This window comes from Hippocampus guttulatus, chromosome 6, assembly GCF_054856545.1.
Source record: "Hippocampus guttulatus isolate MCC_2025c chromosome 6, RoL_Hgut_1.0, whole genome shotgun sequence".
In the NCBI taxonomy this organism is placed as follows: Eukaryota; Metazoa; Chordata; class Actinopteri; order Syngnathiformes; family Syngnathidae; genus Hippocampus; species Hippocampus guttulatus.
The window spans coordinates 1,970,799-1,994,830 of NC_141266.1; the positions used below are offsets into that span (position 1 = coordinate 1,970,799).

The 24,032-nt window shown below is 44.8% G+C and overlaps 1 protein-coding gene across 6 annotated transcripts in view; it reads left to right on the plus strand.

Annotated features, from left to right (window-relative positions):
• Positions 1 to 6,119: 6,119 nt before the first annotated feature.
• The window catches only part of ano10a (anoctamin 10a), a 118,460-nt gene continuing 100,547 nt past the window's right edge, over positions 6,120 to 24,032 (plus strand). Inside the window, exons 1-4 of one of the 6 annotated variants that reach the window (XM_086112645.1) lie at positions 6,120 to 6,424; positions 9,505 to 9,650; positions 13,477 to 13,674; positions 20,918 to 21,052. In XM_086112645.1, the coding sequence (XP_085968771.1) occupies positions 9,518 to 9,650; positions 13,477 to 13,674; positions 20,918 to 21,052 (466 nt within the window). In that variant the 5' untranslated portion in view covers positions 6,120 to 6,424; positions 9,505 to 9,517. The remainder of the gene's footprint in view (positions 6,425 to 9,504; positions 9,651 to 13,476; positions 13,675 to 20,917; positions 21,053 to 24,032) is intronic. The other 5 variants (XM_086112646.1, XM_086112643.1, XM_086112644.1 and 2 more) reach the window with 5 other exon arrangements.

Sequence of the window (24,032 nt, forward strand, 5' to 3'; positions counted from 1 at the left end):
TGTTCCAGCTTGTCCCAGGGTATCCCAAGGCATCCCCGGATCCTTCTGCCGGTAAGTCATGTCCTGAACACCTCACCAGGGAGGCGTCCAGGAGGCATCCTAATCAGATTGCTCCTCTTGACGTGGAGGAAAAGCGGTCATTCGTCAAGCCCCCAGCGAATCACCGAGCTTTTCATCACCTTATCTCTAAGGGAGAGCCCGGACACCCTGCGAACGAAAATCATTTCAGCCACTTGTACCCGGGATCTCATTTTTTTGATCACAGTACTTAGCTCTTGACCAGAGGTGAGCGTGGGAATGTAGATCGACCAGTAAATCGAGAGATTGACCTTTTGGCTCAACTCCTTCTTCACCACGACAGACCAATACAATGGCCGCATCACAACAGACACTGTCATCCTGCCCTCATTCGTGAACAAGTCCCTTGGGGTAAGATCCTATCCCTGAGCACGCCACCCTTTTTCCAACTGAGGATTTGGAGGTGCTGATTATCATCCCAACTGCTTCACACATGGTTGCGAACTGTTCCAGTGAGAGTTGGAGATCCCGGCTTAAAGAAGACAACAGCACCACATCAGGGTTTCAAACTAGTGTAAGGGTTTAAAATTTGGGTTTTAAATTAGGGTTATGGTTTCAAACTGAGGTCAAAAACGGGTTAAGATTTAAAATTAGGGTTATAAATGAGGCATTAGTGTTTTAAATTTGGTTTCAAACTACAGTTAGGGTTTCAAACTCAGGTTAAGCTTTCAAATTAGCATTTTAAAATAGGGTTAGGGTTTCAAATACAGGACTAAAACGGGTTAGGGTTTAAAATTGAGGTTTCAAAGTTGCGTTAAGGTTTCAAATTAGGGTTCCAAACTAGGGATAGGGTTTCAAATTAGTGTTTTAAACTAGGATTAGAGTTTCAAATTGGGGTCCAAAACTAGAGTTAGGATTTCAAATTAAGGTTCTCAATGAATGTTAGGGTTTAAAATTGGTGTTTTAATCTTGGGTTTTTGTTTCAAATCGGGGTTTAAAGTGGTGGTAAGGATTCAAAATAAGATTTGAAACTAGGGTTACGGTTTCAAACTGGGGTCCAAAACTAGGGTAAGGATTTAAAATGGTTTTAAATGAGGGTTAGTGTTTCAGATTAGTGTTTCAAACTAGGTTTAGGGTTTCAAATTAGGGTTTTAAACTAGAGTTAGCGTTTCAAACTGGGTTTTCAAATTTTGCTTAGGGTTTCAATTTCAATTAAACTAGTATGGTTTTTGCTCCGTCTTTGACATATAAACACACATTTTCCCCCTCATAAATGCTTCATTTGGAAGAGCCTTCGTAGCTTATATCAGAATCGGTTGATATTTTCTCCAAATTGGTTCAGAAATAAAATAATTCTGGTCAATCAATCCATCAATAGTGAGCCGGTACAAAGAGCCGGTACTCTTTGAAGTGAACGATGAGAGCCGGCACCCTCCCTGGAGAGCCGGCTCTGTCATGCCCCCCTCCCTCCCTCTCTGGCGCATGCGTGCGCCCTCTCTCTCTCCCTCTCAATAGGGGTGTTCACACAGCAACATTTGCTCCGGTGCTACGCCGGCGCTGCACCAGTCGAGCGGTCACACGTGCAAATTTACTCCGGGAAACAGCTTACTCCGGAGCAAATTTAACCCACCTCAGGGAGGTGGTTTAAAAATTTGCTCCGGAGCAAATTCTCGTTTGTGGAGCAGCACGATGTAAATTTGCACGTGTGAACTCTCCAATTTGCTCTGGAGCAAATGCTCGTTTGCGAGTGTGTTCACAACCCCCGCCCCCCATAGAATTTATTTTGTGATTTCCTCTCTTGATTTTCTGTTTGGCAATGCACCAACAAACATGTTTGCTTTTCTGAGTGTCATTGAAGTCATCGTTGATTTACGTTTTCGGGGGCGGTCACTCTCGAGCTGAAGGCATGGAAACCGAGAAGGAGAAGGACGTGCCTGTACAGTAGTTGCTTGAGTTGTGTATAAGTTTTAAAAAGAACCAACACGACAGCTCATTTGTTTTCTGTCGTTTTGCTCCGCTGCAGAAACTGCCGTGTGACCGCAAGTGGAGCTGCACCGAAACTGCGCCGGTGCTAACACACTCAGCGGCTTTTTATGTGAGACCACTCCACAAAATTTGCTCCGGTGTAAAATATATCGCAACAAAATACATCGGTGTAGCGCCGGAGCAAATGTGTGCCGTGTGAACACACCTTATGTCGCTCTCTCTTTTTCACGTGTCTGAAGCGAGGTTTTGCAGTGGCTCAGCTGCGGTGCTCAGAGAGGGAGACCGGGAGAGAAAGGGGAGGGGCTTGGTAGGTACTGCAAGGAGTGCACGCTGAGTACATGCTCCGTCGCGTCTGCGCAACCACAGACAGACACAGGAGGAGGAGAGGACGACACACAAACGTGGTTTGTAGACCTTCAAGTTGAGCCAAAAACGCAGTAACATTTGGAGACATTTTATTTGGTTAGAGTAAGCTGACAATAGGGCAGAATGCCGTGTCTGCAAACTTAAACTGTCCGTTCGAGGAGGGTCAACTAATAACCTCCATAGACACATGAGGACAGTTCATCCTACTGTCCAGCTAGAAGAAATGAGAGAGGCGGGTGTGCCTGTTACCACCAGTAACATTCGTCAACCTGCTACAACTGTTTCTACCTCCCAACCATCAGGCAGTGGAAGACAACCAACAGCAACATAGACTACAATAGAATACAATTTATGGCCCACAAAATTACGCCCTTAAAGCAGAACAAGATAGATGAGTATTTGGCTATCATGCTTGCTCGTGATTTTCAGCCATTCTCAATTGTGGAAGACAGGGGATTCAGAGATTATACTCATTCTCTTAATCCACAGTACGTTATTCCAAATCGGAAAATTATTTCTGAAAAAATAATTCCACAATTGTATAAGAGAGAGCATTGCAAGAAAGGGTTAATCAAGCATCTTCAGTTTGCCTAACTACGGACTGTTGGACATCTCGAACAACCACATCCTTCATGTCTGTTACATGCCACTTTATGGAGGATTTTAAAATGGTGTCATGCCTTTTAGACTGTTTTGAATTCAATGACAGGCACACCTCGGAGAACCTGGCAGAAGCACTGCAGAAAATAGCAAATGAATGGCAAATCAACAAAGTAGTGTGCTGTGTCAGTGATAATGCTGCAAATATAACAAAAGCCATAAAACTCTTGAAATTGAGTCACCACCCCTGTTTAGCTCACACGCTCAACCTTATAGTCCAAGATGAACGGGATAGTGGAATACTTCCACAAAAGCACTGTTGCAACAGAGAGGCTAAAAATTTACTCAACGCCAAATGGGGATGGCTAAACTAAAGATGAAGCAAGACTGCCCAACTAGGTGGAATTCAACACTGTACATGCTGAAACGGCTCCTGGAGTGTAAAGACGCCATCATTTCAACTCTAGCAATCACCAACACCCCTGAGACTCTGACAAAAGAGGAATGGGAAATTCTGCAGGAAACTTGCACCATTTTGGAGCCCTTTGAGCAAGTCACTGTGGAAATCTGCTCAGAGAGGTAAAGATTTCACTGTTGTTTTTTAAAACATGTTTTCGAAGCATGTACAAGTATCTAATGTATGTGCCTTGTTTTTTTTTTCTTTTTTTTTTAGTTTCATGACAGCCTCAAAAATGCTGCTCCTGTGCAAGGGTCTGCAGAAGGTCACGGTTCAAAATCAAAGGAAAGTGACAAAAGAAGAAGTCAACGCGGTGATGACAAGTCTTTGCACGTCAATGGACAGGAAGTTCCATCAAATGGAATTTAATACCATTCTGTCAGAGGCATCGTTGCTCGATCCACGATTTAAAAAACTGGCTTTCAACAACAATCAGGCATTAGACGAGGCACTACAGAGGGTAACAGCACCTGCTGCCAGGTTCACCCCCACTCAACCAGCACAACCAACAGTTGATGAGGGAGCAGTGGGAGGAGTGGCACCAGAGGAGGCACCAACTTCTGCAATTTGGCAGGTGTTTGATGACCGACAAAGTGAAGACCTGGCAAGGCGAGTTCCCTCTACCGATGCGATGCTTGAAGTTTCAAGGGCAGCTGATCCACTGAGCTGGTGGAAATACTGAGTTTCCTTCTACCCTCGTTTGATCAAAGTAATGGAGACAAGATTGTGCATTGTAGCAACATCTGCACCGTCAGAGAGGGTGTTCTCAAAGACTGGACAAATAATTACTGAGAGAAGGAGCCGGATCAGCTCGTCCAAGTTGAAATATTTAGTTTTGTTGAATGCAAATTTAAAGTAAAGAAGGAGTAGCTTATGTTTGTTTTGTTCGCTGCTGGTATTGCAGTTAATACTCACTATTTTTGTTATAATGCAGCATGTTAGATTGTTGTTGGTTGAAGTTTAATTTTGCTGTTTGTTTATTGTGTGGAGACTTTTTAATGTTCAATAAAATAAGTAAAAACCCTTTTCTTTGCTTGATAATTGTTGCTATTTGCAGTCAGTAGAGTGCAATATTTAGTTAACCAAGTCATTTATCAAAATGTATGCTAAATTTGTCATAAATATTTAAAAGAAAAGCTAAAGTTAAAAGAGCCGTTTGAGAGCCAAAAGAGCCAACTCTTTTCACTGAGCCAAACCAAATGAACCGGATCACCGAAAAGAGCCAAATATCCCATAACTCGTTTTTGGATCCCAAAATAGTGGACACGAGACAAAACTCCGTAACAAAAATGTTTAATACAAAAACACACCGACAAAGTAGAAACAAAGCGCTGGTCAAGTAAGGACCAGGAAAAGACAAAACCATAACAAAAAGCGCTTGCAAAAAAGGCAAGGAAGAAAATAACCTGACACTACAAAACTAAATGCACAGTACCCAATTCATGTAAACAATGAACAAAAATCATAGTACAGAGAGTAAGAGAGGACTAGAAAAACCAGTCACATGAGCAAGAGCAGCAGCAAGGCAAACAATTCTCAGACAACCAGCTGACAGCTTGTTGGTCCTTAAATACCGAGTTCCCTAATTGCAAGATAGGCAGCAGGTGTGAAACCAACAAGTTCTCTCACTCTGCCACCTGCTGGCAAGGCCAAGAACAGGAACATGACACAGGAAGAGCCTCTGCCCCTTCTGATCAGAGCGTCCGTGTTGGTAGACCAGTGTAGTTTATTGACCGTGCACTATCCTGGATGAATGCTTTGATTATTATTATTATTTATTCTTATTATTATAGTTTTTACTTGTATTGGTTTGGCTGTTGTTGCGGTTTCAATTATTATTGCACTATTTATCATGATTGTATAAGTTTCCTTGACCAGAGTAAAAGATGTCGGCAGCTGCCTGCATTTTCACTTTCCCTTGGGAGAGGTCGCAACTCCAGTCGAGCAGCTGCCGCTGCAGTTTCAGATTCCATGGCATTGTTTGTGTTTATAAACGACGTATATTTTTATTAGTGCTCAATATACACTATATCAAAGTGTATAAACGCATACAGCCAAATACCAGTTGCAGTAAATTCATAAAATATTTGTTTCTTTTCGTGCTTGACTTGTTATTGCTATATGGGACAGGAGAAGTGAACCAATCTCTTTTTTCGTCAATGGATGCTACAGCTTCTTGTTGACTTTGAAACTTAGCTTGTAGCCGACGTGTGCACATTTTGAGCATGAAGTCTCTGATCCACTGGTTAAAGGACACTTTGATTCTCTCCTCTTTCATCTCATACTGCTTCAAACAACAAAGTGTGTGATGGAAAAGTGGTTAGGACTGCACGACTGTCTGTGTTTTATGTTATGTGTTTTGTTTATTATTTTACTTTATGTTAACTGTTTTGTTAAGCTCTTTGTTACAGCTGCCGCTGTTGTGAAAGCGCTATATAAATCAGCATGCATTGTATTGTATTGTACTGTATTTATTGTGTGTTCTTTTTGTCGCTGAAGTGATTAGGCTTGCGTTAAATTGAAAATACAGGGAGGTTTTAAAAAACTTCTGACTGATGCTTATGTCTCTTCCTGTTCGAAATCTCTACTGATTTGTTCAACTGATTTCTGGCACGGGTACATGGAATGACGTCATCGGTAGAAGACGTCCCTATTAAATGACGACAAGAAGAAGGGATCGTCTCATTACCCTTGCCTAAACATTTTTACCCCCGCCCCGTCTTCGTCAATCTCCATGTTGCATTTTCTGGTGGGAGGTCCAACCCTGTAAATGGCAGCGAGAAGTGCGAGTAACGTTTGAAAAAAACTGCAGTTAGAGTAATGAGATCTACCCAGTGACGCTGTTGAACGAGAGTGGTGTTTATAAACGTCGACATTTCGTTTGTAGTTCAGACTACTGAGCCGAAAGTCGCTGCTATCCATACAAGTGCATGTTTCTCACCGAAGAGAGCAGCATTGCGGAAATAGATTTTCTACCGCCCAACATTTCTCAACGCGGTAAGTGCCCAAAATGAAGTGTTATTTTTTTCGGTATTTCTCGGTGTGCTAGTGCGGACACGTAACTAAACTTCGACTTCGCAGTGCAATTTTATTGTTAACAATTGGCATTTATGTTTAATACTCTGCTATATCTGCCCGCCACAATGCAATCCAAACATGACATGCAAGCAATTGTTCCCACTAAATTACCGAAAAATACATACTGCTCAATCAAGGCTACTCTGAAATGTGCAGTTGCGTTTCATTTTGATGGTCTAGGGGAGTCATAAAGTCAGTCAGTACCTTGTGTGACCATCATTTGCCTCACGCAGTGCAATACATTTCATTTACAAAGAGTTGATCAGGTTGTTGATTGTGGCCTGCGAAGTGTCTGTCCACTCCTTTTCAATGGCTGTGCGAAGTTGCTGGATGTTGGCAGATACACATACTGTAATGCGCTGTTGTACACACCGATCTGGAGCATCACACACATGGTCAATGGGTGACATGTCCCATGAATCTGCTGGCCATGCGAGAATTGGGGTGTTTTCAGCTTCCAGCAGTTATGTATTGCTGGATGGTTGTTCGTCTGTGTGTGCCCTGCGATTGACTGGCAACCGGTTCAGGGTGTCCCCCTCCTACTGCCCGAAGACGGCTGGGATAGGCCCTCCCAAGGACTCGCTGATCAGAAAAGTACGAGTCCCATTATGCATTTCGAGAGTCCCAAATTTCGAATTCTGAAATGGTCTACTTATTCAGTTCATATCATATGATAATAACACAAACAAAAGCATATACATACTATTATAAATAAAAGCTGCAAAAATTTAAATAATTCAGTAGCAGGCCTGAGGATTTCGGAAATTCATGGGAAACCACGATAAAAAATTTTGGGTTCCGGAAACGTTTATCATGGGAACCCATCAGTAGCTGTGTACTCCAGGTTTATTCAATAAAATAAATGGATCAAAATATGTTGTACTCATATGGCATCATGAATACAACATACCACAAAATCACAGTATTATTTTCCAATCTCACACTGCAAAGATTAATTTACTGGTAAATTAATACAAGTAAGTATTGATGTGGCTTGCCATCCTCAGCTTCATAATATTTTTCATAGCGATTGGCCTATAGATCTAATGACCAACTTGCCTCGTAATCGTGCCTCTCGTCGTATCTCGGTCTTGTGTTCTGTGCATACGTCACAGGTGAGTTTCGTGATCCGCCCTTCGGACGGTTCATACGAAAAATCAGACTGGCATTCCCATTTCTTAAATGTCGTATTTAGTAGACCTTTCTGTCTTTTTTTCGTCGCCATCTCAAACTGTCATCCGCGCGATTCCTCAGTTTGCGGACTAATATAGCAACCCGCATGCACACATAACGTTATCTGTTCCGCCCCGCCAACACTGAAAACAAAACAAAACAAAACGAAAGTAAATTAGAAGAAACACACTCACACACCACACCACAAACACACATACAGGCACAGTGAAATTGCGAGAGATTCGATCGTGTACAGTCAACCTCGTGTGCGGTGACTTTTATGGGAAACCATTTTTCGGGACCATCAAAATGACGCCACGGAAACGACACGCTACCGGTAACGATCGTTACTGTGAAATCATCAGGCCTGCCGTGGATTTCTTTTTGTTTGTTTTGACTGAGAAATTTCCATAGGTCCCAAAAACGCACATTATTTGGAACTGTGCGTCCCGCGGGAAAATTATGCGTCTAGGACGCGGGACGCATAGTGTTGGAGGATGATCAAGCAGGGGAAGCTTGTTGTTGTCGACACGGCGGGATCCCTTCACCGTTCTCCACTTCCCCAGGTCCTCCGCGTGTTCGTTTGATTCGGGCTGAGTTGATGTGCGAAAGTCAGAGGCTGGTAATGGAGAAGTTTTCTTGCAAGATGTTTTACTGAACGTTCAGGGCACAAGTGTGAAACAACACGAATCGATTCGGGCTCCTGTGAGTCTCCGATTTCATCAGGAAGCCCCGAGCAACTACAGTCACACGTATACATAGGCATAGTATGTTAATTATATTAATTAGGGGCGGGCAGTCCTTCCCCTTATGTAAAAAATCGGAGACAAAGAAAGTCGAGCAAAGTTCGATTTTGGCATTTTGACAAAGTACAGACCATATCTGCTGGTCCACAAATCTTGAGATTAGGGTTCCTCTTCGAAGGCACTTGACAGCCTTCAGGGACTTTTACGAGGTGGAGGAGGCAAGAAAACCCTCGGGGGGCTGTTAATTAACCAAGTGAAAATAGGATCTAAACTTCACACTACATTCTTTGTTTTAAGTACTTCAGCAGATGTTCAGGACAGAGACTAGTGTCAAAGTCAACCTGTCTATGATACAAAGTTTTAAGCTAAACATATAACATATATAGGTGATATCTTCAATAGGTAACGAGATGGCTGATCAAAGTGTCCTTTTCACCAGTGGATCAAAGACGTCATGCTGCAATGCGCACACGTCTGCTCCAAACTCAGCTTGAAAGCAACAAGAAGTTGTAGCATCCATGAACGAAAAAGAGTGCTTCGGAGCACCCGACTTCGGTGACGGCCACACCGGCGTTTTGTTCATCTCTTTAAATGTGTTTTCAGCAGCACTAGCGAAGGAAGCAGCGGCGGGTTGTTGACGTCAGTGCTTTACATGTGTATTCAAGCTGGTGTGGGGCATCGTGGGCACAGTCATGATGCCGCTGTAGTCTGGGTGCTCCAAAGCTGTCGGCCTTCGAATGAGACAGCCCTAACCATTTAGTACAACAGTAGTGCTAACACATACAGCATTCATATCAAATGTGCACGGGCCGCACTCACATTAAACTTTCATATCAAGGCCCCACGGGCCACATTTGTCTCATGGGTCGCGGGTTTGAGACCACTGATATAATGTGTTAATAATTTCCCACATAAGACACTCCAGAATTTTAGTCGCACCCCACGCCAAACTATGAAAAAAAAATGCAATTTATAGTCTGGAAAATGTGGTCATCAAGGCAATAAGGTTTTGTGAAAATCCATCTTTTTGAACTCCTCTGCTTAGCACATTTCTTGATTTATTTCTAATGACTTTTACAGGTGGAATTAGATTATGATGGAGATTTCAGGCACCAGATACCGTACTGGTATTTCACCACTAGTGGTGGTGGTACTGTCCCCAGACACTAAGGAGGAAACTGTTTCATGGCTGCTGAGAAGAATGAGAGAAAAACAGCAGGATGGAGGTACGTATGAAGTTGCCATGCTTTATTACCGTATTGGCCCGAATATAAGACGGTGTTCTTTGCATTGAAATAAGACTGAAAAAGTGGGGGTCGTCTTATACTCGGGGTCTAGACGTTATACCCATTCACGACGATAGATGGCGCCAGAAATCAATGAGGTGAATGCTGAACTTGACTCTCCAGGCCAAATTGAACCCCTGCCACGAAGAATAAAAATAAAAATAACGGTAGCACAAAGAAGACAAATAAAAAATAGTGGTAAAAAGGAAAAGAGAAGAAAATAATAGAAGAGATCACAGAAAATGGAGAAACGTAGTGACAATCTGGAGAAAAGTGGGTCAAAGATCGGCCAGGTTAACTGGCAGCTGAGGAGAAGTAATGTAATTTACATTTCAAAAACCAGAAGCCATTCATTTTCCAATGTGATTGCACTTTAGATTTGAATGAGGCAAAAAAAAAACAACAACATACTTTTTCTCTCCAATATATTGTTATCATTTGTTTCAGATGTACTGTAATAATTTTCTGTATAAAAATTAATTTGGTGTTCAAAAAGTCTTTTTTCAAACTTGAGTCTTGAAAAAGAGGGGGTCGTTTTATAATCAGGACCGTCTTATATTCGGGCCAAGACAGGATGGTCGACGAGAGTTGACCAAGTGACTAAATTTCCTTCCCTCAAGTCTGAGGAAAAATAGTAATCATTTATAACAACAATACCTCTGGGATTCTCTTGCACCAAGAGTTTGTGATTTTTCATTAGCATTAGGTTTCATTACAGATTGACTTTTTTGTTTAAATATCGTCCGCTTTGATTAATTTTTAGAGTGAGTTTGTCAGGTGCGACGATTTTGGTCAAATGCTTCACTCTTCAAGCCTAAGACAAGTGGAGTATCCATCCATCCATCCATCTTCTACCGCTTATCCGGGGCCGGGTCGCGGGGGCAGCAGCTTTAGCACGGAAGCCCAGACTTCCCTCTCCCTAGCTACTTCTTCCGGCTCTCCCCGGGGGATCCCGAGGCGTTCCCTGGCCAGCTGGGTGACATAGTCTCTCCAGTGTGTCCTGGATCTTCCTCGGGGTCTCCTCCCGGTGGCACATGCCCGGAACACCTCACCAGTGAGGCGTTCAGGGGGCATCCGAATCAGATGCCCAAGCCACCTCATCTGGCTCCTCTCGATGTGGAGGAGAAGCGACTCGACTCTGAGCCCCTCCCGGATGACCGAGCTTCTCACCTTGTCTCTAAGGGAGAGCCTGGACACCCTGCGGAGAAAACTCATTTCGGCCGCTTGTATCCGGGATCTTGTTCTTTCGGTCACGACCCATAGCTCGTGACCATAGTAGTAGTAGTAGTAGTAGTAGTAGTAGTAGTAGATTTTATTTATAAGCGCCTTTCAAGACACCCAAGGACACTTTACAATAACAAAAAACACAAAACAATACGGGTTGAGCAGCGGCAGCCAAAACGCGCCAGCGTTCACTCAACCCGAAAGTCAGAAAGCGATTTTCTAAGAAATGAAAGTTCTCATTTAAAAAAGACTTCATGCATAACTTAGCCTTTGATGCTTTTTTTTTCACTCACTATTGAGAGTACATGCGTGCTGAAAGAAATGATTGATTCATCAAGGCAGGCAATTCAATAGTCATCACATCAACAGGACCTTGAAAACAGGGCAGCACTATTGAAATAGTGTTAAGCACGTTAACATAGATGAGGGTTGGAACGTAGATCGACCGGTAAATTGAGAGCTTCGACCTTTGGCTCAGCTCCTTCTTTACCACGACAGACCGATACAACGTCCGCATCACAGCAGACGCTGCACCGATCCGCCTGTCGATCTCTCGCTCCCTCCTGCCCTCATTCGTGAACAAGACCCCAAGATAACCCTTCACTTGGGGCAAGATCTCCTCCCCGACCCGGAGGGGGCACTCCACCTTTTTCCGACTGGGGACTATTGTTTCAGATTTGGAGGTGCTGATTTTCATCCCAACCGCTTCACACTCGGCTGCGAAACACTCCAGTGAGAGTTGGAGAGCCCTGCTTGAAGGAGCCAACAGTACCACATCATCTGCAAAAAGCAGAGATGCAATACTGAGGCCACCAAAACGGACCCCCTCAACGCTTCGACTGCGCCTAGAAATTCTGTCCATAAAGGTTGTAAACAAAATCGGCGACAAAGGGCAGCCTTGGCGGAGTCCTACCCTCACTGGAAACGATTCCGACTTACTGCCGGCAATGCGAACCAAATATACTATACTACTCACTATACTACCTCTGACATCGGTAGTATAGTGACCGAACAGCCCGTATCAGGGGGTTCGGTACCCCATACCCACGAAGCAACCCCCACAGAACTCCCCGAGGGACACGGTCAAACGCCTTCTCAAAGTCCACAAAACACATGTTAAAAAAAAAATAATAAAAAACAGGACAGCCCCACAACATCCAGAGCCTTGAGGAACTCCGGGCGGATCTGATCCACCTGGGGCCTTGCCACCGAGGAGCTTTTTCACCACATCGGTTTCAACCACAGAGATAGGAGAGCCCACCTCAGACTCCCCAGGCTCTGCTTCCTCCAAGGAAGGCGTGTTGGTGGAGTTGAGGAGGTCTTCGAAGTACTCTGCCCACCGGTTCACAATGTCCCGAGTCGAAGTTAGCAGCGCCCCATCCCCACTGTACACAGTGTTAGTGGTGCACTGCTTCCCCCTCCTGAAACGTCGGATGGTGGACCAGAATTTCCTCGAAGCCATCCGGAAGTCGGTTGCCATGGCCTCACCGAACTCTTCCCACGCCCGGGTTTTTGCCTCGGCGACCACCGAAGCTGCATTCCGCTTGGCCAGTCGATACCCGTCAGCTGCCTCTGGTTTCCCACAGGCCATAAAGGCCCGATAGGACTCCTTCTTCAGCTTGATGGCATCCCTTAACTGCTGGTTTCCACCAGCGAGTACGGGGGTTGCTGCCACGACAGGCACCAACCACCTTACGTCCACAACTCAGATTGGCCGCCTCAACAATAGATCCACGGAACATGGTCCATTCTGACTCAATGTCCCCCGCATACCCCGGGACATGGGAAAAGCTCTGTCGGAGGTGGGAGTTGAAACTCTTTCTGACAGGGGATTCCGCCAGGCGCTCCCAACAAACCCTCACAATACGTTTGGGTCCGCCAGGACGGACCGGCATCTTCCCCCACCATCGGAGCCTACTCACCACCAGTTGGTGATCAGTTGACAGCTCCGCCCCTCTCTTCACCCGAATGTGCAAAACATGTGGCCGCAAATCCGATGATACAAACACAAAGTCGATCATCGAACTGCGGCCTCGGCTGTCCTGGTGCCAAGTGCACATATGGACACCTTTATGTTTGAACAAGTGGAGTATATTTCCTTCAAAAAAAAAATTGATTTTGAAGAAAGTAATGAAAGTTTTTTTTATTTTTAAACCTTGTCATTTTTATGGCATTTAGCAAATGTAATTAATTGTGGTCATCCTAATTGACCTAGAATGGGAAACGTTTGGTTTCATTGCATATCGATCGTGGGGGAAAAACTTGTATCTATAGTGTATTTAAACTTCTGATTTAAACTTTATCTGTCCCTCCATCCATCCATCCACCAATCAATTAATCATTCTGTGCAACCATTTAACATCAAAATGTCAAAATACTTCAAACTTTCTTGATGTTGTCTGAACAGCTTGAATGAGCCCTTTTCAGAGACACTGCTCTGTTGGCAAAGTTGCATTTTCCTCCCTATTCATATGTATCTACCTTATTTATCTGCTGTGTTATCTATTTACGGTATATTCTGCTTTATATGCTGATGAATCAGGTGCTGAGCTGCTTGTGAATCAGCTGCGCTCTGAAGGTGTGGTTGAAGAGAAGGAAAACCCCAACATTTTTCTTGTGACAGCCTCCTGGCAAAGATTACTCTCTGGTGCTGAAGATTTGGGTCTCTTCAAAGAGTTCAGCGATGGATCAATGAGGAGTTTTACGTGCATCAACAGCCACAACTTTAAAGAATTTCACGGTAACATAAACGATAAGTGAATGCTGATTTGGGTTCTTGTAATCCCATAACCCCAAAGGATGTTTTTAGTTTTGTCGCTTGGTTTTAAGTCAGCTTTCAAATGACTTCGTCAGGGGTGGCCAACCAGTCAGAGACTAAGAGCCATTTTTTTTACTGTGTTACTGCAAAGAGTCACACCATACACATGAGCACACATTAACATCACCCCATCCCTCTCTCTCGATCACACACACACACACACACACACACACACACACACACACACACACACACACACACACACGCACACAGTCTCAGTTCAACCAAGTCCACAAACAAAAATGTAATGTTTTCCTCTTAGAATGCATGTTGCTTAGCGCCTTAGTGCAGGGACCTCTGGCATTCCTACTCTTGAACAATCCTCATCAAATCTGTCTTGTATTCTGTTGTTGCCATGCGAAGCAGGCACTGTCTGCATGCGAGCTGTCACTGTTACTTACTACTTTGGTGAACTTGCCACATATTTGACCAAAGATTGACTTCTGAAGCGACCAACCCGATCGCACATGTACAAGCATTTACGCATGCACGCACGCGGGCGCCCAACCATGAAAAACGCGAACATATGCCAGCATACCGCGATTAGCAACAGACGGAACGACCCCAGAACGAATCCGAGACACACAGACACCCCCCCCCCCCCCCCTTCCATTTCCTCCTCCCACCCCTCGCAGCCGAATAGGCGATCCACGTATTGGGCACCCCTGCTTTAAAATCAGAGGTAATTCATTGACGCGATAGAGGTCAAAATTCATTTGTCATCTGATTGGTTGCCCTGTATGTCAATCAAGTAACGGGTTAAAAAACCATATTACACGGCGCAGTGTTGAAAAGTGTGGAAAAAAAGGAGCGGCTTGTAATCCGGAATTTCTCACACAGCTCTCACATTTACACATTTACATGGGACAGGAGATGTGAGCCAATCTCTTTTTCGTCAATGGACGCTACAGCTTATTGTTTGCTTTCAAAACTTAGCGTGTAGCAGACGTGTGCACATTCTCAGCATGACGTCTCTGATCCACTGGTGAAAGGACACTTTGATCTTCTCCTCTTTCATCTATAACTGCTTCAGACAACAAAGTGTATGCATAAAAGTGGTGAATATTGCATGACTGTCTGTGTTGTGTTGTGTTATTTTTGTTATTTTGACTTCAAAATGGCGCCGCGTGAGTGGCTGCCTTTCCAGCAGCTCCGATATTTTGTTCTTCTACTTCTTCCTTTCATAACTTTGCTGCTGTGAATCGGGAATTTCTCCATTGCGAGACTAATAAAGGTTTTCTTATTATTATTATTAATAGCACTCTCCTTAGTTTGTAAGGTGTAGGCAGGGATTACATTTAGATTTTATATGCACGTGTAAATGGTTTAAAACGTACTTTCTTTATAAGTCTCGTTTAATCTTAAAGTGCATTACTATATTTTTCAATACCAATTACTTGTTAAAGTTTGTACAATCAGTGGGATCAGTTGCAATGCATATATGTGAATGATAAAAGTAAATTGCACATTTGTCGAAGGAAATGTAAGGTGCTTCATGAAATGTTTTGTAAAAGATATGTTCATTTAATTTCAACATTTTCCTAATGTTCTTGTGCTTCTTTATACCAAAACAAAGGAAAGACATATTGTTTTGGTTATTTTAGCAAAGTATGGTATCATTTTAATGGTCCGGCCCATTTGACATCTACCGAGGCCGTATGTGGCCCACCATGTGAAATGAGTTTGACACCCCTGGGCTAGAGGGAAGAAGCGTTAAGTGTCTGCTGAATTGTGCGCGTGGATCGATAGCGCTTGCCTGAGGGGAGTATTTGGAAAAGGTGGTGGGCAGGGTGCGGGGGGGTCCAGCAGAATTTTCCGTGCCCTTGTCTTGGTTCTTGCAGTGTGCAAGTCCTCGAGAGTGGAGAGGGCAGTGCCAATGATTTTTTCCGCCATCCTAACTGTCCGTTGCAGGCGGGTTTTGTCTTTTTTTGTGGCGGCCCCAAACCAAACTGTGATGGAAGAACACAGGATAGATTCGGTGACTGACCGTGTAGAACTGTCTAATTCACCTCCTGTGGCAGGCCATGCTTCCTCAGCAGCCTCAGGAAGTACATCCTCTGCTGGGTCTTTTTCAAGATGGAGTTGGTTTTGACCTCCCACTTAATGTCCAGGGAGACTGTAATTCCCAGGAACTTGAAGGTCTCGACGGTTGACACAGGGCAGTTGGATAGTGTGCGGGGCAGCTGTGGTGAAGGATGTTTCCTGAAGTCCACGATCATCTCTACCGTCTTGAGCGTGCTCAGCTCTAGGTTGTGTTGGCTGCACCAGAGCTCCAGCTGCTCCACTTCTTGTCAGTTCGCAGAATCGTCTCCGTCTTTGATGAGAGCGATGACTGTGATGTCGTCTGCGAACTTTATGAGTTTGACAGCTGGGTGTGTTGAGGTGCAATCGTTCGTGTCAAGGGAGAAGAGCAGTGGAGAGAGGACGCATCCCTGTGGGGCTCCAGTGCGAGTGGTGCGTGTTGATGATGTTGTTCTTCCCAGCTTCACCTGTTGTGTCCGTCCCGTCAAGAAGCTGAGGATATACTGGCAGATCGTTGGGGACACACCGAGCTGGAGAAGTTTGGGGGTGAGGAGTTGAACGCAGAGATGAAATCCACAAACGGGATTCTTGCATAGGTCCCTGTGCTGTCGAGGTGCTCGAGGATGTAGTGCAGCCCTCTGTTGACTGCATCCTCCACAGACCTGCTCCACAGACCTGTTTGCCCGGTAGGCAAACTGAAGAGGGTCCAGCAGAGGTCCGGTGATGTTCTTTAGGTGGTTCAGCACAAGGCATTCAAAGGACTTCATGACCACAGACGTAAGAGCGACAGGCCTATAGTTATTCAGTTCCGATGTTGCTGGTTTCTTGGGAACTGGGATGATGGTGGACTGTTTGAAGCAGGATGGGACCTAACACAGCTCCAGGCATCTGTTGAAGATTTGTGTGAAGACCGAAGCCAGCTGGTCAGCGCAGACTGTCATGCAAGAGGGGGACACTTTTTCGGACGCGCAGATTTCTTGATCTTCTGCTGCTTGAAGAGCCATCTCGCGTCCTGTTTGTGGATCTGTAGGGCAGAGAATGAGGGTAGGGGCGTGAATCGAGTAGTTTCTGGTAGAGGTGGGCAGATGTGGGAAATGGGAGTGTCCTTTTATATATTGCATTATTATATTTTATATATATATAGATATATATATAGATAGATGCATAATATATTTCACTTATGTTGAACTGTGTACAGGTCTTCTGAAACATTTATTTTGTGCAATAGAACACTTTATCCCCCCCCCCCCCCCCCCCCCAATCTTGCTGCTGTAGACTGCAAATTTCCCCAGTGGGGGACTAATAAAGGTTATCTTTTCAAATCTGCAAAAAAACAAAACAACATGTTTAGTTCATCAGCCAAACCCTTATTGTTCATTGCTTGGGGGGGGGGTCCTATAGTTTGTGATTGCTTTGAGGCCATTCCACACAGACGCAGAGTGGTTCGCAGAGAACTGTTTTTTCAGGCTCTCTGCAGCGATGTTAATTTCCTTTGTCAATTGGTTTTGGGCGTGTTTGTACAACGCCCTATGTCCACTTCTAAATGTGGTCTCTTTCGGGGTGTTCACACGGCACACATTTGCTCCGGTGCTGCACTGATATATTTTATTGCGATATATTTTACACCGGAGCAAATTTTGTGGAGCGGTCACACGTACAAAGCCGCTGAGTATGTTAGTACCGGTTTCTGCAGCGGAGCAAAATGACAGAAAACAAATGAGCTGTCGTGTTGGTTCTTTTTAAAACATACACAACTCAAGCAACTACTGTACAGGCACGTCCTTCTCGGTCTCCGTGCCTTCTGCTCGAGAAGCGTTCAATGACCGCCCCCGAAAACGTAAATCAACGATGACTTCAATGACAGTCAAAAAAGCAAACATATTCTGCGCCGAACAGAAAATCAAGAGAGGAAATCACAAAATAAATTCTATGGGGGGGGGGGGGGGGGGGTTGTGAACACACAACAAAGGAACAAACTACACAAACAACTCCGAGACAGTCCAGCCTCCTACAAAAAGAAAGATGATGTTTTGGGATTATCCCCCCTCCCCCCCGTTCTAGTTGAATGGTATAACCCAAGAGGCAAGGTGCCGCTTGCTACTGTTATTGGATTGGATTGGATTGCTTTATTGTCATTACACATTCGTACAACGAAATTCTCACTTAACAGGCACGCTCTGCACAAGAAACATGAAAAAACAATGACGAACATGGGATACAGTGCAAAGGGCCTGTCGGTACTCGCTATGTAAAGCGCCCCGAGATCTTAGTACAGGAAAGAAAACCACTAGGGAGGGAGAGGTTAAAAAAACCACGCTCGAACTATCCTCTTTCTTAGGATAATTAGGGTCTAGGAGAAAAAAATACCGAAGCACAGAAACAAGCATATGACAGTTACAACAAGTCACAAGACATAACATGTAATGAGGGGATGGGTGTAAAGGGGGGGGGGGGGGTGCGACGCGGCCTGTCCGACCAGCTGCTCAGCCAATCGGCCAGCGCTCCGCAGATCAGGTTCACGTCACGGGGGAAAAACAGGAACAATGAAGGCGGTGATTTCAAGGGTGTGTATGCGCGTGTGATTGTCTGGTTGTATGTGCGTATTCAGGCCGCAGCTGCTTCGTCAAGGTCTGCTCATGGAGGCAGTCCTGGCTTATCAGTCCATGGCCGAGAAGGAGGGGGTGGTGGTAGGGCACTAGCTTCCATGCGTACATTCGTCCAGGGGAGATAGCAGATGTTTTGGGAACGGCTGCCAACAATTCCAGACAGCCTTTAAGTCCATGGTCTGTGTCTCTTCAATGGCGCCGATCAGCCAAATCCGCGATTTCTTTTGTGTGAGAGAGCGCGGATCCCAACTTCTCCAAGATGTTCCCCATCCACAGTCTGAGTGTTGGACAGCCGCAATAATCCATCCTTGAAGACCGGCGGCCTCTTCGCTTCCAATAAAGCCGCTCCGTCGGTTGAATTTTACGATAGATCAGGAAACTGCTCACACCAAACAGCAGCATACCTGCTATCAGAAGGCCGATTATGTCGATGTCTTCCTCATCCTCAACGGACAGTATTGACAGGCACACCATACTCCACTTCCTCCAGGGATCTAGGGTGTACCCAGCAGCAAATGTCCCTGAGGGGCAAGTAGGCTCCCCACTGCCTGCTCTTCTCGTCGAGAAAATTTTGTCGATGCCATCGAGAGACCAGCCAACTAATTCCATGGTTTGTTTTAGGATGAATATATGCCAGGAGGCTAGTAAAAGTCATACAAGGACAGCACAAAGACTGAGTGGCGAGGAGGGGAGGGTGAAGGAAAGGGCAGGAGCAGAGCAGAAAAGCGTCCGCCTTCGTCGAGAGCCAAGCAGAAAAGAAAAGTTATTGCCAGCTATCATGTCTTGTGTCGTTATTAAACAAACACATGATGGAAGTACAACAGAGCACGAAAGCAACACATTCTCGCCGTATGTAATCAACTCTTCTCATGCGTAGCGAGGCTACTTCGCCCCGCAAACGAGCATTTGCTTACTCTGGAGCAAATTTTTAAACTACCTCCCCGAGGTGGGTTAAATTTGCTCCGGAGTAAGCTGTTTTCAGGGCTACACCGGTGTAACTTTGCACGTGTGAACGCTCTACTGGGGTAGCCCCGGCGTAGCACCGGAGCAAACGTTGCCGTGTGAACACCCCTTTTCTCTTTTCTAATTTGCCTGAGCTTGGCAGTGAACCATGGCTTGTTAATGTTGAAGGAGTGGAAGGACTTCGTTGGTACACACAGGTCTTCACAGAAACTGATGTATGATGTTACAGTGTCTGTGTATTCATCCAGTGTGCCCATTGAAGTTTCAAAGATGCCCCAATCAGTGCCATCTAAGCATTCTTGTAGAGCGAGCTTTGCTTCATCGGTCCATTTCTCTACAGCAAGTTCAGTGCTCAGTACTTGTATTGCTCAGAAAAGTGTTGACTGTTTTTGATGCGTTAACCTAAGCACTTTTTTGGACCTGGTGTTCTGTTTTATTTTGGAATTATTTGGAGATTTACAAAAAAATCAAAACTGATATTCCCCCTGGTGGGCGAAACTCAAGGTTGCAGGTAGGACTTGGGACTAGTCTCAAATACAGCAGGGCTAGGACTGCATCTGTTCAACTCTGTTTAGAAACAATAAAAAACTTTATAATGCCACTTTTTTGTGATGTCAATCTTTTGCTCTGCCTCAATAATGTAATGAATTTAAAATGAAAATAGAGGGTTTTCTCAGCAATTTTTTAGATGAGATGAACACAGATCAATTAGATGAATTGATGACAGATCATAATTAACTAGTCTCACAATTTTTTTTAATCTCTTGACAGCACTAACATCAAGTAGTTTGGAAAGCCATACACCAGTGGGGGCCAACCCGCGGCTCGCGAGCCGCATGCAGCTCTTTGGCTGGTTCAATGCGGCTCCCGAGCTATCACACGACAAGCGTCGAAAACGCCTCGGCAGCGGCGATGCCATTCAAACAAGGCGCCAACTTCACAGAACGTATTCCGTCAGCCTATCATCAATCCCGTTACTTGATTGATATAGAGAGCAACCAATCAGATGACTGCATCACCGCTCATGCGCAAACAGCGGCGCTAAGTGCTAAGCTAGTTAGCGAATTACCTCTGATTTCAAGGCAGCGGTGCCCAATACGCCGATCAGAATCGACCGGGAGCCAGCGAACTGGTCCCAAGTTGACCGCAAGGGGTGGGAGCAGGAAATGCGTGGGGGGAAAAAAAAAAGATTTGTATGTTTGTGTCTTGAGCTTTCATTCATTTTCGGCCCGTTCCGACTGTTGCTCATCGTGGTGTGCGTGCATATGTGCGTGAGTGCACTTGTGGGCACCCGCGTGAGTGCGTAGTGTGTGCGTGTGCGCGCGTGCGTATGCTTGCACGTGCGCAATCGGGTCGTTCGTGAGAAGTTGGTCGCTTCAAAAGTTTTAATTGCTGATTGATCCAAGGAGTTTCCTCCTTTCAGTAGAAGTGTTAATGTATGTCCATCACCATCCACCAATGCTAATTATTTCATCAGAATATGGCTTTTAGCATTGCCTCAGTCTTTCATTATTTTTCTTGTATGTTCTAAATTTCATCATATAAACTTCCCTCTTTCCATTTTTGTTTTGTAGGGGATGGAGATGGCTTCCTCAGTATGGCGGAGAGCCAGTACATCATTAAACATGAGTTGGAGACTTTACGAGCCAAGGATGAGACTCATGTTCCAGGATACACACAAGCTAAGCTCTACCCAGGAAAATCTATCAGTGAGTCTCTGTCAATTACTAATCCTAAACAAGATCAACATCCTCCACTGGAATAAAATAAGTGTCAGTCTGTCTTTCTGTCCACCACCCTCACTGTTTGCTCAATCTTTGGCACTGTTACAGTTTTTATTGCTTTCAACACATTTTCAGACCGAGCTGAGCACATTACATTTCCTTCAATTGCTTTGTTTATTGGGGCCCAATCACCAAGTTGTGCAAAGACCTTCTTGAATTGCTGTGTTTATCCATCCATCCAGTGTATGTACTGAGCGATGTCTTCCTAAGCTTAATTCAATGTTTGGACTGAGCATAAATCAATTAGTCATGCCCTGAGAGTGATACTGTACACACGCACGAAAAGCGATTGCTGATCATGAACGCTGGCGGATTTTTGGACGCCGCTACTCCCCGTGATTTTTTTTTATTTTTAAGTCAATCTTTTGATCTTTTAAAGTCAACATATTTTTTGTCGACCTGCTTTTATGGTCACCGAGTGAACAACGATCAATCCACACTCGATCGGTCGAACTGTCATTACCTGTCATCGAGTGTTGAGTTATCGTCGAGTTGCGGCTAGCGGCTAGCTTACCTGCTACCTGTTGCTGCTTCCCGTCTTCATTACTCCAGTCCAGCTATGTCGATCAGCTGTGAGTGGCTTGCTTTCTGCTGGTTCGTCCTGTTTGTTCTCCACCACCCATTGGAAGCGCTTCACCAGTATGCAGCCACTGAGCTCAAACTCTATTTTAATCCACACGGTCCACCACTGCCTGCTCTGCTCCAACACCCGGACATCCTTTACGTGCCCCGGCGAAGGTGCACTCACCGGGGCTCACGCCGAAACTATCAATACCACAACTCCAGCTCCATCAGGTCGTTCTGGTCCACCGGACGCCGTGCGGATGCCTCTGTGTTGACACGCGTCCCGAGGTCGGATAGCATTGCGGTCGCTCACTGAACATCCGCTCCCTTACGAGCAAGGGCCAGTTCGTCCACGACCTCCTGACAGTCCGTGAGTTTGATATTCTGTGTCTGACTGAGACCTGGCAGCAACCAAATGATTATGGTACTCTTAATGAAGCTACTCCACCGGGCTTTGTTTATCACGCTGTGCCTCGCACGACTGGGAGGGGAGGTGGCCTCGCGATGATTCTGCGCGAGGATTGGAAATTTGCACCCGTAAATGTGCCTGCTTTTTTATCTTTTGAAGCTACAGTTATACAGCTCTCTGGATCAACTCCCACACTGATTGCCGCTATTTACCGTCCACCAAAACCAAACAAGAATTTTATCACTGACATTACTACACTCCTCACTCATCTGTATACACTATCACCAAATGTGATTCTCTTAGGAGATTTTAATATACACATGGACAATATCAATAACTCACTCACCAAAGACTTTACCTCCTGTCTGGACAGTTTTGGTTTTCAACAGTTTGTCAACTTTCCCACACACAGTAAAGGACATATTCTGGACTTGATCTGCTGTATAGGATTATCACCAACAAATTGTAAAACCGATCTCCTCCCATACACAGATCATCTATTGCTTTCATTCAATGTTAACCTGTCCTTATTCAAATCCAACCCACAACGCATTATACATTTCCGTAAAATCAAGGACATTAACCCGGACAATTTAGAATCACTTATCAACAACCTCCCCAATACTGATTGTCTTTCTACAACAGATGAGTTTTGACCCCACTCAAAACCCGAACTGTCTCCTTCAACCAAACAGCACCCTGGTTTACCCCTACCCTCAGACAACTTAAATCAAAAGCCCGTCAACTTGAAAGATTATACAGAAAAACTGGACTCGCTATTCATAAAGAAATGTACACTACCCACTTCCTCCATTACAAGGACTCAATATCCAAAGCCAAATCAATCTTCTACTCTGGTTTAATCAGTTCCAATGAAGGTAACCCCAGATCACTCTTTTCACTCATTTCTAAACTCACTAAACCTGCTGACACTCTTCCCTCACATCTCTATTCCACTGATTTTTGTAATACTCTGGCCTCATTTTTTACATCCAAAATCCAACTTATCCACCAGCAACTCACCCCTTCATCTGCTCGCAACCCTCCGTCTCCATTCTCCCCGGTTCCTACCCACCTGTTCTCTGCATTCACCTCCCCATCTGTCCACCAAATCTCCATCTTAATGCAGAAGTCCAAATCCTCTACTTGTCAACTTGACCCTCTCCCAACTGTTCTAGTCAAAGCTTCTATCCCGGCCCTCTCCCCTCTCATCACTAACATTATTCAAACTTCCCTCTCTACTGGCATTGTACCCTCCCATCTCAAAACTGCTGCTGTCACTTCCATACTGAAGAAACCTGGCTCTGATCCCTCTGACTTGAACAACTTTCGTCCCATATCAAACCACCCGTTCATCTCCAAACTTCAAGAAAAAACAGTAGCTGTTCAACTTCACACCCATCTTTCCTCCAATAACCTCTACGAACAATTTCAATCTGGCTTCCGTCCCCTCCATAGTACCGAAACTGCCCTCCTCAAAATATGCAATGACCTTCTTCTCTCTGTTGACTCGGGTTCACTCGCCATCCTCCTCGACAGACTCTCCTCCATTGGCATCACCAGCATCCCCCTCTCCTGGTTCCGCTCCTATCTTTCTGACCGCACCCAGTTTATCCAGCTCAAATGTTTTAGATCTCACCCCTTTCCCCTCACTTCAGGTGTTCCTCAGGGTTCTGTCCTTGGCCCCTTGCTGTTTTTAATCTATCTTCTCCCCCTTGGTAATATCTTCAGGAAACATCACATTCACTTTCACTGCTACGCGGATGACACCCAGCTCTACATCTCTACCAAACCTAATACCATACTTCCACCATCCTCCCTAACCAACTGCCTGCAGGAATTAAAATCTTGGTTCACCTCAAACTTCCTCAAATTGAATAGCAATAAAACTGAACTCCTCCTCATTGGCACCAAATCCACCCTAAACAAAAT